Source organism: Mobula hypostoma, chromosome 5 (assembly GCF_963921235.1).
Source record: "Mobula hypostoma chromosome 5, sMobHyp1.1, whole genome shotgun sequence".
In the NCBI taxonomy this organism is placed as follows: domain Eukaryota; kingdom Metazoa; phylum Chordata; class Chondrichthyes; order Myliobatiformes; family Myliobatidae; genus Mobula; species Mobula hypostoma.
Genome location: NC_086101.1, coordinates 156,756,747 through 156,770,495, shown reverse-complemented (window position 1 = coordinate 156,770,495; position 13,749 = coordinate 156,756,747). Strand labels below are relative to the sequence as shown.

Sequence of the window (13,749 nt, the reverse complement as noted above, 5' to 3'; positions counted from 1 at the left end):
TGGAGCTACAGCCCCAGCTAGCACCACCTTAGCGTCGTCCCTGAACCAAAGAGCTATAGAACCAAATTCCAACACACAAATATTACTGTATAACATGCTAAGCATGACTGACTATTTGCAGGCCCTGGCCTTGACTGATTGAAATGCTACTATTGGACCTGGTCTCTCCCCAGTTCATCTCTTTTGGTGCCTTTCATTTCCTTAAGGGATGTCAGCCTATAAAATGTTCTTCATTATTTCACTGGTTTTGAATTCAAGACTGGAAATACATGCATTCCTCTTTATTTCGATGCAAAGAATTCCTTTACTTTGAAGAATGAAAAGTTTTTGATGTTTGTTTGACCATCCTGGTCAGATAAAAAAAACAGTATTGATTTGTGAGATAAAAATGAGTTATTTCACACTGTTCTTTGAAATATTACCTAGTTTTTCTTTTTGTTTTCCCATGAAGTCTGCACTGTTCCATGAGTGAAAAAATGTGAGCCAATCAGACTTTTTTTTAGCCTGTTCAGCTCTGGTCTCAATGAAATGCATTTGCCTTCCTTACCACTAACTCAACCTACAAATTAACCTTGGTACTGTTAGTAGATGAAAGCTTAACATGATCCATTAAACAGCACATGTCTAGTTTAGAATTGGTTCATTCATTTACAAAATTACATCTTGCTTATCACAATTCTTTATCTTCCTATAGAAGAACGACGGCCAGTTTACGGTAATCCAGCTGGTGGGAATGTTGAGAGGAATTGCCTCGGGAATGAGATATCTTTCAGACATGGGTTATGTCCACCGAGATCTGGCTGCTCGAAACATCTTAGTCAACAGTAACCTGGTCAGTAAGGTTTCCGATTTTGGTCTTTCCAGAGTGCTGGAAGATGACCCAGAAGCTGCTTACACAACAAAGGTGCGTGGGTCGATTGTTGTCTTTCTTTGCATAGTATGTGGCACGACAAAAAAAAAACAACATTAAGAGGGGATATCTTAGACTTTGTCTATAATTGATATCATCGGAGAAAATTGGAGTTATACAGCATATTTAATCTTAACTTACTCTGCTTTACTTTCCTATATGTGACTGTTGGGTGGAAGGAGAAAGATTATCAGGCAATTGTGCTTTGGTTGCTCTCATAATACTGATTAACCAGTAAAAGTCAGGTTCTATTCCTTAGTTACCTGTAATGAGAAACCGAAGGTCTAAAATGGAGTAAAGCAAAGAAAACAGGAACTTAGATTTTACAGATGGTGCACAAGCAATTTGCAAGCCAACTGAATTTAGCAAGGATCGAAGTGCTAAATTTGAAGGGATTATTTTGAAACAGCTCATATAGCAACAAGGACTTGCATTTATGTGACACACAACCAGCTGGCATCACACAGGAGAGTAGTCAAACATATGCCTTAACCAGGGAATGAAATGGACCTTATGTCCGGTGGAGCTTGGAAGGATTCTTTGATTTTGAAGCCCATGCATTCCATAGTTATTACTGTTCCTCTGCTGTCTGTGTGGCTGTGGCTCACAGGTGTTTTAGTCTAATTTGAGGAAAGCATTTAGCAGTGATGCCTGTGCACTATGCCATGCATTATGTTGCACGGGGCAAGTATTTCTGCATTCATCCATTCTATGCACAGACACATAATGTTGATTAAATAGGCATTCTGCTGGCTTACATCCTAATGAGTCTGAATCACTGCCTGATGTCAGGATGGAATGCTGACAATTTAATTACTGTAGCCAACATATCTTACCACAAAGCATTACTAGTAAATATCATGATGTTTATTTTTTTTCTTTGAAAACTTGGATGGTTGTTTCATTTTAACGGTGAATGTATCTATTTAATATTGCCTAATTTTATAAATAATTTAAATTTTGAAATAATATTGGACAATAATAGCCTTGAGAGAAGTGTAAAATTAATTAAAATTAATTAGCACAGAAGTAAAAATGATAGACATCTGGATCAATCTCTTCCATTTTGACAACAAAAGCACTGGAGAATGAAAAGCAAACATCGAATGTTCAAATATTTTAAATCTGAAATTATCATCATGTCGGACACAATCAGCAGCTCAGGCAGCATTTGTGGAGAAAGAAACAGATTAACGTTGTCTTATTACCAACATTAAATTCTTGCTGAGTATTTCCTCTATTTTCTTTTCTTATTGGAAATGGTGAGGACAGGATAAACTACATCTGCCTTTGCATTTTTCTCTTCAGTAATGGGTGTCCAGTATAACCAGGGATCTAATATCTGTAGAAAGGGTACATGGATCAGTTAACTTGCTTCTCTCTGGACAGAAGATTAATATTGGTATTAGTGTTAGTTTATTATTGATATATATAGTAAGATATGGTGAAAATCTTGTCCTGGATACTGTTCATACCGATCAAACCATTACCCAGTGCATTGATGTGGAACAAGATAAAACAACAACAGTGCAAAATAAAGTGTAAAAGCTCCATAGAAAGTGCAGTGCTGGTAAACTATAAAGTTCAAGATCAGAACAAATAGGATTGTGAGGTCGTGTCCATCTTATCATACAAGAGGTTCATTCTGGTAACAGCGAAATAGGAGATAAAGATCTGTAAGAAGTGGGTGGACAAGAACTTGTGGAACTTTACATGACTGTACAGTCACAGCGAACAGAGGAAAATTGTAAAGACTTCTTTCCCAATGGGCAGTCTTACTGAAATTGCATATGATACTGAAGCAATTATTTCCAACTACATGTCAGAACTTCAGAACATTCATTAATTAGAGTTCCAGAATTAGAAATGTATGTACATTTTTTTTTACTTAGAAATGGGTTTCCCCTGCTTAATTATCAGGGAAAAGAAGTAGCTGAAATTTTCAGGTTTCCTTATGAAAAGGATCAGGTAAAGAAAAGGAGTCTTGTTCCACCAAATTCCACTTGTATTATCTTCCTCCAGAAATTCCACAATACTTCTCAAAAGCAGAATCTGTATTTCCAATTGCTGCAGACAGAGCATCTTAGTGGGAGCAAAGCAAGTCGATTTATTCCTAGCATCCCACCTTCATTTCTTACGCACATCTCCCAAGGAGACCTAAAGGGATTGGAGTCACAAGACTGCAGATGCTAGTGTTTGGTGAAACAAACAATCTCTGGAGGGACTCAGTGAGTCAGATAGCATCTCTGGGAAGAGAGGAATTGTTGACAGTTCAGATGAAATCCCTACATCAGAGCAGAGAGGGAAGAACGTTAACGAGGACTCTTTCCCAGGAGCATTTTCAGGTCTCCAAAAAAAAAACAAGACTTCTGTTTGGATTATATCTTCTGTTCCCCACAGGATCCCCAAGCTCTTCTGTAATCCATGGAATATTTTTGAAGTCTTTGCACCCTAATATTGTGGAAAACACTCAATCGATTCCCATACATCAGCTTCCCAGTACTGTGATAATGACCAAGTAATCCGCTTTCATAATGTGAATTGAGAGAAGAATATCACTCTGGGATAACTCACCCTGCCTTCTTCAGAACCGTCTCAATCAATCTATCATATGTGACTCAAAGGGCAGAAAATTTTTGTTTTAAGATCTGAAAGATGTATCTCCACAAGTGCAGCTATTCAGCAGTAGTGTACAGGGTGGACAGCATAGATTTTTGTGCTTACATCTGGATCAGTGATAGTTCTGACATTTGCCACTCGTTGGACGTAAGCTTTGAGAAATATCTGCAAGAGGAAATTTCATTATTCATTTACTACTTCTTCTTCTTCTTAAGACCATCACCCCTACTGGGGCATAGGCCACCAAAAGCAGCTCACAGTCCTCTGTCCTGGACCAGTCTTTCAAGTTGTCTTTCCTCTCCCAGGGGCTTTGGTTGACATTTTTGTAGCTCTAGGTTTTTAAAAAGTTGGGTTTGCCAGTCCATGTCCAACCCTCCTCCTTTTGCAGCCGGGCTAGGGACTGTCCATTGCGGAGTTTGAATATACTTTTGCAGAACAATAATGTACCACCAAAAGGCCCGACTACAAATGCTTTTGTGTGTTGCTGATTAAAGTTAGCAGCTGATCTCATATCATCTGTATTGATGCTTGGGTGCAAAGAAAACTGCATGCAGACTTCAGATGTGACATTAATCCAAGTCTCTGACTGCCTTGTCAGTTGGTCAGTTCCACAGCACATCTTGCTGATCAGAGAGTCTAGACAGGCCATCCAATTTGACATCTGCTTGCTCTGTACAGCAGAGGCAGTTCTATTAGTTTATGTTAAAGAACTAGATTTACAATTTCCTTCAATTTGAAGTACACATAGATATGATAAGACAATAAACGTAAATTATTTTCCTCCCTATCTCATGAAAGTAAGCACAAGATGCAATTTGTCAGAATCAGAGTATTTTTCAGACAATGTTATTTTTGGATGCTTTTAGAAATGCTGCACAAATATTGGACTTATCAGCAGAACACAGACAGTGAATTAGTCTTGTTTGTTTACTATCTATGGAGTGATAGAAGTGCTTTTTTCCAATTTCTTGTCAGTATCAGTTCATCAGGAAACAGGAGCAGCTGCAAAACTCTGTACTTGCCCCAGGACTCAAGTGCATTGGTGTTATAGTTGCTGCCTATCTATACTAATCCCATTTGCCCGCATTAGGACCATTTCCCTCTGTGCCTTGCTATTGTTGTAGCCCCTTGCGTAACATTGTGGACATGGCTTTCGAATGAGAGAAGTTTATTTCTGTGCATCTTAAGCTCCTCCTGTGTCTTGTTGCAGACTGTTCTTCAGCCAGCTTAATCAATGAGTCAGGTCTCTCAGGTTGGGGATATCTGCACAGAATCAGACACCCAATTAGCAGGCAGTCAGCCATTGCATGTGGGCTTTGCTCTGAAGAGTTCAGCTGTCTTCTGTCAGTTCCACTTAGCTGCAGCTCTTACATCTTATTTCTATGCCTCTTATGAAAAGAAAGATATCCTGAGACACTGAAGATAATTTCTTCCATTTTCTGGATAGGGAGGGAAGATCCCAATCAGATGGACAGCTCCTGAGGCGATTGCTTACCGCAAGTTCACCTCAGCCAGTGATGTCTGGAGTTACGGAATTGTCATGTGGGAGGTGATGTCGTATGGAGAGAGACCTTACTGGGAAATGACTAATCAAGATGTAAGTACTCCTGAGCATCAGAATGTCTGGGCTGTCACGGCAGAAAACGCTTGGCCTGGAAATCACTGAATGCTAATTTAAATACCTTCTTCCATCATTATCCCTGGCATCTCATGTTATTTTTAAATGTCTCAATCAAATTAGCCATGAGGCATTCAAAGTCACTTCAAGTTGAGTTTATTGTCACATGGACAAGTACAGTGAGGTACAGGTTCAATGAAAAACTGGCTTACAACAGCATCACTTGCACATAGGTACAAACAACACATACTGTAGAATGTAAATTATACACTAAAATATATTATGGAATGGAACACAGGTTGCAAAAGCAAGATGCAGGTTTGCAGTAGTGCAAGAAATAGCCTGTAGTGCTGAGTTCGGGTTAGAATTGTGCAGGTCAGTTCAAGAACTTGTTGCTTTAGCTGTTCCTGAAACTGGTGGTGTGGGATTTCAGGCTTCTGAACCTCCTGTCCAGTGGTAGTAGTGACAAGGAGGCATAACTCAGATGGAGGAGATCCTTGATGATAGATGCTGCGTCCTCCTGTGGATGCTGTCAAAGGAGAGTAAAGCTGTGTCTGTGATGGACCATGCTGTGTCCATTAATCTCTGCAACCACTTGCATTCCTGTGCACTGAAGCTCCGTAGCAGGTTATGATATAACCAGTCAGGATGTTTTCAACAGTCCATCTGCAGAAGTGTGTTACACTGTTTGGAGATATGCTGAGCATTCTGACAGGCTGCTTCACTGTTTTGTATGGAGGGGCTACTGCACAGGACCGAAAGAAGCTGCAAAAGGTTGTAAAACTAGTCAGCTCCATCTTGGGTACTAGCCTACAAAGTACCCAGGACATCTTTAGGGAGAGGTGTCTGAAAAAGACAACGTCTATTATTAAGGACCTTCAGCATCCACGGCATGCCCTTTTCTCACTGTTACCATCAGGTAGGAAGTACAGAAGCCTGAAGGCACACACTCAGCGATTCAGGAACAGTTTCTTCCCCTCTGCCCTCTGATTCCTAAATGGAATTGGAGCTTTGGACACTACCTCACTTTCTTTAATATACAGTATTACTATTTTTGCACATTCTTTTAAATCTATTCAATATACATAATTGATTTACTTGTTTATTATTATGTTTTATTTTATTAATTATTATTATTATTTTTCTCTCTGCTAGATTATGTATTGTATTGAACTGCTGCTGCTATGTTAACAAATTTTACGTCACATGCCGGTGAAAATAAACCTGATTCCGATTCTGATTCTGATAGAAACTTAGAAAACCTACAGCACAATACAGGCCCTTCGGCCCTCAAAATTGTGCTGAACATGTCCCTACCTTAGAAATTACTAGGCTTACCCTTAGCCCTCTATTTTTTCTAAGTACCCTGTAATATCCAGAAGTCTCTTAAAAGACCATATTGTATCCGCCTCCACCACCGTTGCCGGCAGCCCATTCCACACATTCATCACTTTGAGCAAAAAACTTACCCCTGATATCTCCTCTGTACCTACTCTTCAGCACCTTAAACCTGTGTCCTCCTGTGGCAACCATTTCAGCCCTGGGAAAAAGCCTCTGACTATCCACACAATCAATGCCTCTCATCATCTTATACACCTCTATCAGGTCACCCCTCATCTTCCATCACTCCAAGGAGAAAAGGCCGAGTTCACTCAACCTGTTTTCATAAGGCATGCTCCCCAATCCAGGCAACATCCTTGTAAATCTCCTTTGCACCCTTTCTATGGCTTCCACATCCTTCCTGTAGTGAGGCGACCAGAACTGAGCACAGTACTGCAAGTGGGGTCTGAACAGGGTCCTAAACAGCTGCAACATTACCTCTGGGCTCCCAAATTCAATTCCATGATTGATGAAGGCCAATACGCCGTACGCCGCCTTAACCACAGAGTCAACCTGCGCAGCAGATTAAGCTTCTCTTTTCTGCTGATCTTCTTAAGCTTCTGTGAAAGTAGTCCTCCCATTAACAGCCTTCATCATGATTGCATCAAAAGAATGAGAGGAAAATTGTGATGTGGAGTTCATGTCATCATTGGATAAATGCCGTTTTTTTTTTGGGACAGGTGATAAAGGCTGTGGAAGAGGGCTACCGTTTGCCTACTCCCATGGACTGCCCTGCCACTCTTTACCAGTTGATGCTTGACTGTTGGCAGAAGGATCGCAACAGCCGGCCCAAGTTTGAAGAAATAGTTAGCATCTTAGATAAAATGATTCGTAATCCGTGCAGCTTGAAGATGCTGGTTAATGCCTCCACAAGGTATGTTGATTACCATTCACTTCCAGTTGTTTTGGATGTGACTGGCAAAAGTGGGCTGGATGAGGGATTGCCGTTCTCTGGTCTTCACTATGTGGAAGATTTGATGAAGTAGATTCATTTTAACTTTCCAAGAAGTGTTGGCTTGATACTTGTAAACTAATACAAATTTACAAAGAAAAGATAGGAGAGAGAACTATATCCTTTCAGCAACTGTTTCAGAAACTGTCAATTTGACTGTCCTCCTTTGGACAATATTATCTGATGATTTGAGTTTTCTTTTGAAAATAGCCAACTATTGTTGTTACAAGTGGTAATATTTTACACTTGAGTTATTAATAATCTGTTTGATTCTGAGCAGCACAACTTCCAGTTACGTAGCATCATTATTATATAAAATCTTACACACGTCAGAGAAGTCCATCTCACCTTTCCTGAGAAAGTAGATGGCTGACAGAATATTACGCCATTGCAACCCATCACTTGTCTAAGGGCTAGTAAGTCCACCTTAAATCCCATGCCAGTGACAGCTGCACGGTCACTAACTTTTCTGGAGGTGAGTTGCAGTGGCTGATGCATTGTGGACCGGGTGCTTGCAGCCTCTTGATCCTCACAGCTAATGAGTGCGGATGCCAACCTGCTCTTTGCACTTGTAAAATTGATCCAAGCACAGGCCAGAGCCTATGCTTTGCTCTGATGATAGACACTACAATTCCATCACCATCAGGACTACACATCCTCTCTGAAAATTCATTTCTGTAGCTATTCAGCTTCCCAACAAAACTCACTCAGGTATAATACCCTTACTGTCCCTGCACAACATCCGTTAAATGGTTGTTTCTGCTCTCCTTGTTTTGTTGATAATTACTGAAACTGTTCATATGTTCACATTTATTGAAATTTGATTACTGACATTCTGCTAATTGTTAATTGCTCATGGCTGTTTGCACTATTGTCTTACAAACTATTGGTTGCTATAGTGTTGCCTGTTACGGTATTGTCTGGTTTTTATGTTTGGCACCAAACCACCATCAATTCTGGTACGTTTCATATCCTGGCAATAAGGTGATTCTGATTCAGTTGTTTCAAGCTTCAGATATTAGTTGCTACTGTAAGAGGCAGCAAGATATTCAGAGCACTGAAAAGAACACTGACTTTGCCTCTCTGCTCAGACAAAATAATTGTGGATGCAAAACAATATGTCAGATGCAAAATGAGGAAAAATGCCACATTGAGGTCTTTGCAGCAGTAAATAAAAATAATCCCCTCCTGTTAGAATTCCCATATCTGTGGTTTCCTAGCAACACACACAAAATGCTGGAGGAACTCTGCAGTCTAGGCAGCATCTATGGAAAAATGCACAGTCGACGTTTCGGACCAAGACCCTCTGGCAGTATCTGCCTGGCCCGTTGAGTTCCTCAAGCATTTTGTGTGTGTTGCTTGAATTTCCAGCATCTGCAGATTTTCTCTTATCTGTGGTTTCCTTTTGTTTTTGCATTGCCCAAGTGTAACTTGGGTTCTTGAAGCCTCACGGGAACAATGCGCAATCCATTTTGAAAGCAAATGTGGCGATGATGGAGCTGAAAACAAATAAATAAAACTAAAGCGTAGTTCTGAATATTCATGAGGCATCTCAATGAAGTACAACAGATTGTCAGTCTCAGTCAGGATACTTTCATCAGTTTGTTAGATTTTTTGGTGATGTGCCAAACCCTCTTAGATACACGTACCGAAATCATCATATTTGGGTGTGAAATTCAACGGGTTTTTTACCATCATTTTCAGTTTAAGCAGAGTAGATGTGGGAAAAGTGAGTGTGTCTGCATGAGGCATTTCCTCAGTTCACCAAAACTTTCATAGATTTGGAAAAGAGTCATTTGGCCTTTATTCTTCAGAATTTGCCCATCTGCAATATGGAAAGACAGAGCTTCGATTACCAGTGTCCGCTCAGTATTAATTAGCTTTGTTTGTCAAATGTACATTGAATCATACAGTGAAATGCATCATCTGTATCAATCAAATCAGCAAGGAATGTGCTGGGCAGCCAGAGAGTGCCGTCATTCTTCTGGCACCAACATGTCCACAACTCACCAGCCCCAACAGTTCGTCTTTTGGAACATGGGAGGAAACTAAAGCACCTGGAGGAAATCCGCATGGTCGTGGGGAGAACATGCAAACTTACAGACAGGATGGGAATTGAGCCCCAATCTTCGTACTGGGATTGTAAAGTGTTGGCATGAATTGCTACATTACCAGTTGATTTATCCAGTTGTCCTTTTTTTAAATCTGAAGCTTCAAATCAACATCAAAATTCATACCACTCCAAATTGCTCAGGATCCGCTTAGCCTTTGGGATTATCCTGTAAACTCCATGGATATTAAGCCACCATGGCATGGTTCATCCCAAGCAATTTACTGGGGCTAGCTGTGAACTCAGCTGGAAGATTAAAGGAGGACAGCTGGCATGTTCATGAATACTAAGAGTGGTGAGTAGGTTTGAAGATGAAGCTGACAGGAGACAAGGCAGAAGGACATCGGAAAGGAATTCAACAACTCTGGAATCTGATGGTGGTGAGCTGTGTCTGTGATTAGCACAAGAATGTGGGAATGGAATGAATAGTTACATGTTCAGAGGTTAGGTTTGAGATAAAGTGCTGAAGAAGGAAACACAGCTCGTGGAGGTGTCCTTTTGCAAAATGTTGAAAATGCAGACAAAGATTTTGAAGTTAATGTGATGGAGGCAGTCAGAAGAAGCAATGACTCGTCCACTAATAAGTCTTCAGACTGAAGTGATGAAAGGGTGAGAGAGGTGTCCATCTTCACTTCCTCTTGACATTCCCATCATCAGAAAAGTCAGTCTGCACAATTCCATGGAACATGGAATGTCACACAGTTCAGCACAGGACAAGGCTCTTTGGCACACCGTATCTGTGCTGATAATGATGCGAAATTAAACTAAATTTCTTCAGCCGGCACATGACCCATAACCCTCTATTGTCTACATATTCATGTGACTTGTAAAGGCTAATGTCCTATCTGCTTCTACCACACCCTGGTAGTGCATTCCACCCTGCACATCTCCTTTAAGTTTTCCCTCTCTCACACTACATCCAAGTCAATTCCTCAAAGATTTTTGACATTTCTATCCTGGGAAAATGGCTCTAATTGTTTACCCTAACCATAATTTAACAAAACTATTCTGTCATTCCTGCTGCTTGATATTCTATCAACAAATGGATGAGATTGCTGGATGCAGCAAAGGCTATGGGATCAGACAACATCTCAGCTGTAGTACTGAGGACATGTGCTCAGAGCTTTTCACACATCTAGGCAAACTGTTATAGTGCAGTTACATCCATATGACAATGTGGACAATATCCTGGTTATATTCTATACACAGTTAGCAGGACAAATCCAATCCAGCCAATTACCACTCCATTGGTCAGCTGTCAATCAGCAATCTGATGACATATATCAATGGCAGTGCTTTGTTCATCAAAATGTGCACAGGCATGTGAGAAAGAGTCAACGTATGAGGACCAGTTGATTGCTCTAGGCCTGTACTTGCTGGAGTTTAGAAGATTGTGCGGGGGGGGGGGGGCGGGGGCAGGATCTTTTTGAAAGTACCAAATACTGAAAAGCTGACTGAGATAGAGAGAGTGTGGAGAGAATGTCTCCAATAGTGGGAGAGACAACATCAATATTTTTGACATTTCTATCCTGGGAAACTGTTCCCAATAGTCAAAGATAGCAGTGGAGTAGAGTCCAATAGTAATAGAGTCTAGGACCAGAGGGCATAACCTCAGAATAGAATCAAGATGAAAAGGAATTTATTTAGCCAGAGGGTGATGAATCTGTGGAATTCGTTGCCACGGCTGGCTGTCAAAGCCAGTTCATTAAGTATATTTAAAGTAGAGGTTGTTGGTCTGCAGAAGAATTGGATTAAAAGGAACAATAAATCAGCCATGATCAAATGGTGAAATAGACTCAATGGGCTAATTAGCCTCATTCTACTCCTATGTCTTATGGTCTTATAGTCTGTAGGTTATTCTGTAAGTCACACAGCATCTTGACCTGGAAGTATACCACTGCAGCTTCCCCTTTGCTGAGACAGAATTCTGGAACTCTCTCCCCAACAGCACCTTCATGTCAATTTCAATCTCTCAATTTTGAACTGTTCACCAAAGGGACTCAGTGCTGATGAAGTGGCTCACCATTACTTTTTCCAGTGAAAATTAGGGATGGGCAATTACCATGGATGAATGAAAAAAATGTCAGATTAAATTAGCACAGAAGTGCTTAAGAAGAGCAAGAAAAATATCAATTTGACTCATTCAAGTCCTTAAGTTTAAGGTGGAGGATGGCCAGTCTTTGAGAACTCCCAAGGAACTGGAAAACCAGGAATTGGGAATTCAGCTTTAGGATGAGATAGACAGTTGAGGTGTTGGACTCTCTTGGAGCTGCCCCTGTACTTGTACATTCTACTGCTTCCCACTTCAATTCCCAAGGATGTGTAAAGAAGTTCAATTTCACCTTCCCTTTAGTTTGCTCAATCCCTCGCTAGGACTCCCAGTATGCAATCTATTGGAGCTTCAGATTTATTCACATGTCAGTGTAAGAGGAAAAACTTAACCAGAAGTTCAGGAGAGTAGAGTGGTATAAGGAGTATGGTACAGACTCAGGTGACGATGAATATTTTCTTTCCAAAATTTGTAACAAAAGCTTAAATTACTTTTTAAAATACATCAGTGTACATGCTATTTTGCTATAGAGTGTGAAAAAATGATCCATTTCCCCCCTGACAACGATGACATTTTTTATAAAAGTGGTTGGATTATTACCCGTGACAAGACAATGCAGCTAAAGCAGTGTCCACCTATTGATATGCATCCCTTATCCAATACTGTGCTCCCTCTTAAAGCACATTCTACCAGAGTAAAGGGAAGATAGTGGCCACATGAGTGAGTAAGGTTTGTTAAGGAGGATGTTGTTGTAGTCCCCACTGTCAGAATACACAAGCAGATCAGTCATCTTGTAGTGCACAAGGATGTGGAGTCAGTTAGAGAGAAATAACACTCTAGCAATGACAGCAGTATTCAATGATTTCAAGTGTTCTCATCCCCCTTCAGTCATATGCAAGTGGTCAGCAAGTAGAAACTTTTGATGCAGATGGTGATAAGCTGAAACTGTAGAGGGAAAGGGCAGGGATACAATTGCTCACATCACCATTGCTGGATTCCATGGGGTCATCACAATTCCACCCAGCATCAACCAAGATCAGGGATGGGCAAATCCCAGATGTTTCTGCCCAGCTTTCCTCAATGTCATCACCAATTGCTGTCATATAATTGACAACAAAAGCAAGGTAATCTGTTTTAACTCTTTGAGTATGACAACAAAGTAACATACAAGACCATGGAAATGCTTATTTCTGATGTCAACATCTCTTGCCACTCTTGAAATGTTCAAGCTACAAGACGACAGAAACATTCTGCAGTGATTTCCAGCAATGCAGTGAAGTGCGTCTGGTAGAACTATCTCAGAATTGTTGCCTGTCGCTTGCTTCATTGAGTCCATGCCAACTGTTGATACAGCATTTGTCAGCTTCATCCTGTGATTGTTTACTGTCCAGGGCAGGTCTGAATCTCTTATCCCATCCCTGACAGGCTCTGCCTCTGCTGCAGAAAGCTCCAGGACACCACCCTCTCAGAATGAACAGCTTCTCTCAGACTACTGACTACGGGGAATTTGAGCAGGATAATAGCAAATGATCTGCTGGAGGAAATCAGTGGGTCGAGCACCATCTGTGGGGAGAATGGAATTGTTTGGGTCAAAATGTACATCAGAGTGCAGAGGGAAGATAGGCAGTGGAAAGGAGAAGTGGTGAGGCAGAAGCCTGAGATGATTAGTGCACCAAGAAGAATGAAAGATGACAGGAAGATAGTGCCAGATAGGGGAGGGGGAGGGGAGGTGGATTGGATTTGGAAGACAGTAGCAGGTAGATAGTAGATAAAAGATAGGTAGACAGTAGATAGAAGCAAAGAAAAAAAGAACATGCATACATTTCATATCATTATGTTCTACTTACCCAATTACAGTGCTCCCAGTGCATACTCTAATTAATGCCTGCCCTTGTGTACTGCCTGTGTGCTCTGACAGTGAGCATTGTAGCATTTATTTGATATTATCATTAAATTGATAATTATGTTCCCTTTATTCTGGAAGAAGATGCCTTTAGAGTGATGTACACCAATGAATTCTCCTGCAAATTCACACCACTCTATAGTCAGAGTGTATACCTGCATGCTTATACTTCAGCCCACCGGCCTTTCACGGAGAGAAATGGTGTGA

At 40.7% G+C, this 13,749-nt stretch overlaps 1 protein-coding gene across 1 annotated transcript in view; it reads left to right on the top strand.

Annotated features, from left to right (window-relative positions):
- Window positions 1–13,749, top strand: part of LOC134347086 (ephrin type-A receptor 5-like) — a 328,980-nt gene that overhangs the window by 302,501 nt on the left and 12,730 nt on the right. The window contains exons 13-15 of the mRNA XM_063049198.1: window positions 695–904; window positions 4,977–5,126; window positions 7,208–7,401. Coding sequence (XP_062905268.1) covers window positions 695–904; window positions 4,977–5,126; window positions 7,208–7,401 — 554 coding nt within the window. The remainder of the gene's footprint in view (window positions 1–694; window positions 905–4,976; window positions 5,127–7,207; window positions 7,402–13,749) is intronic.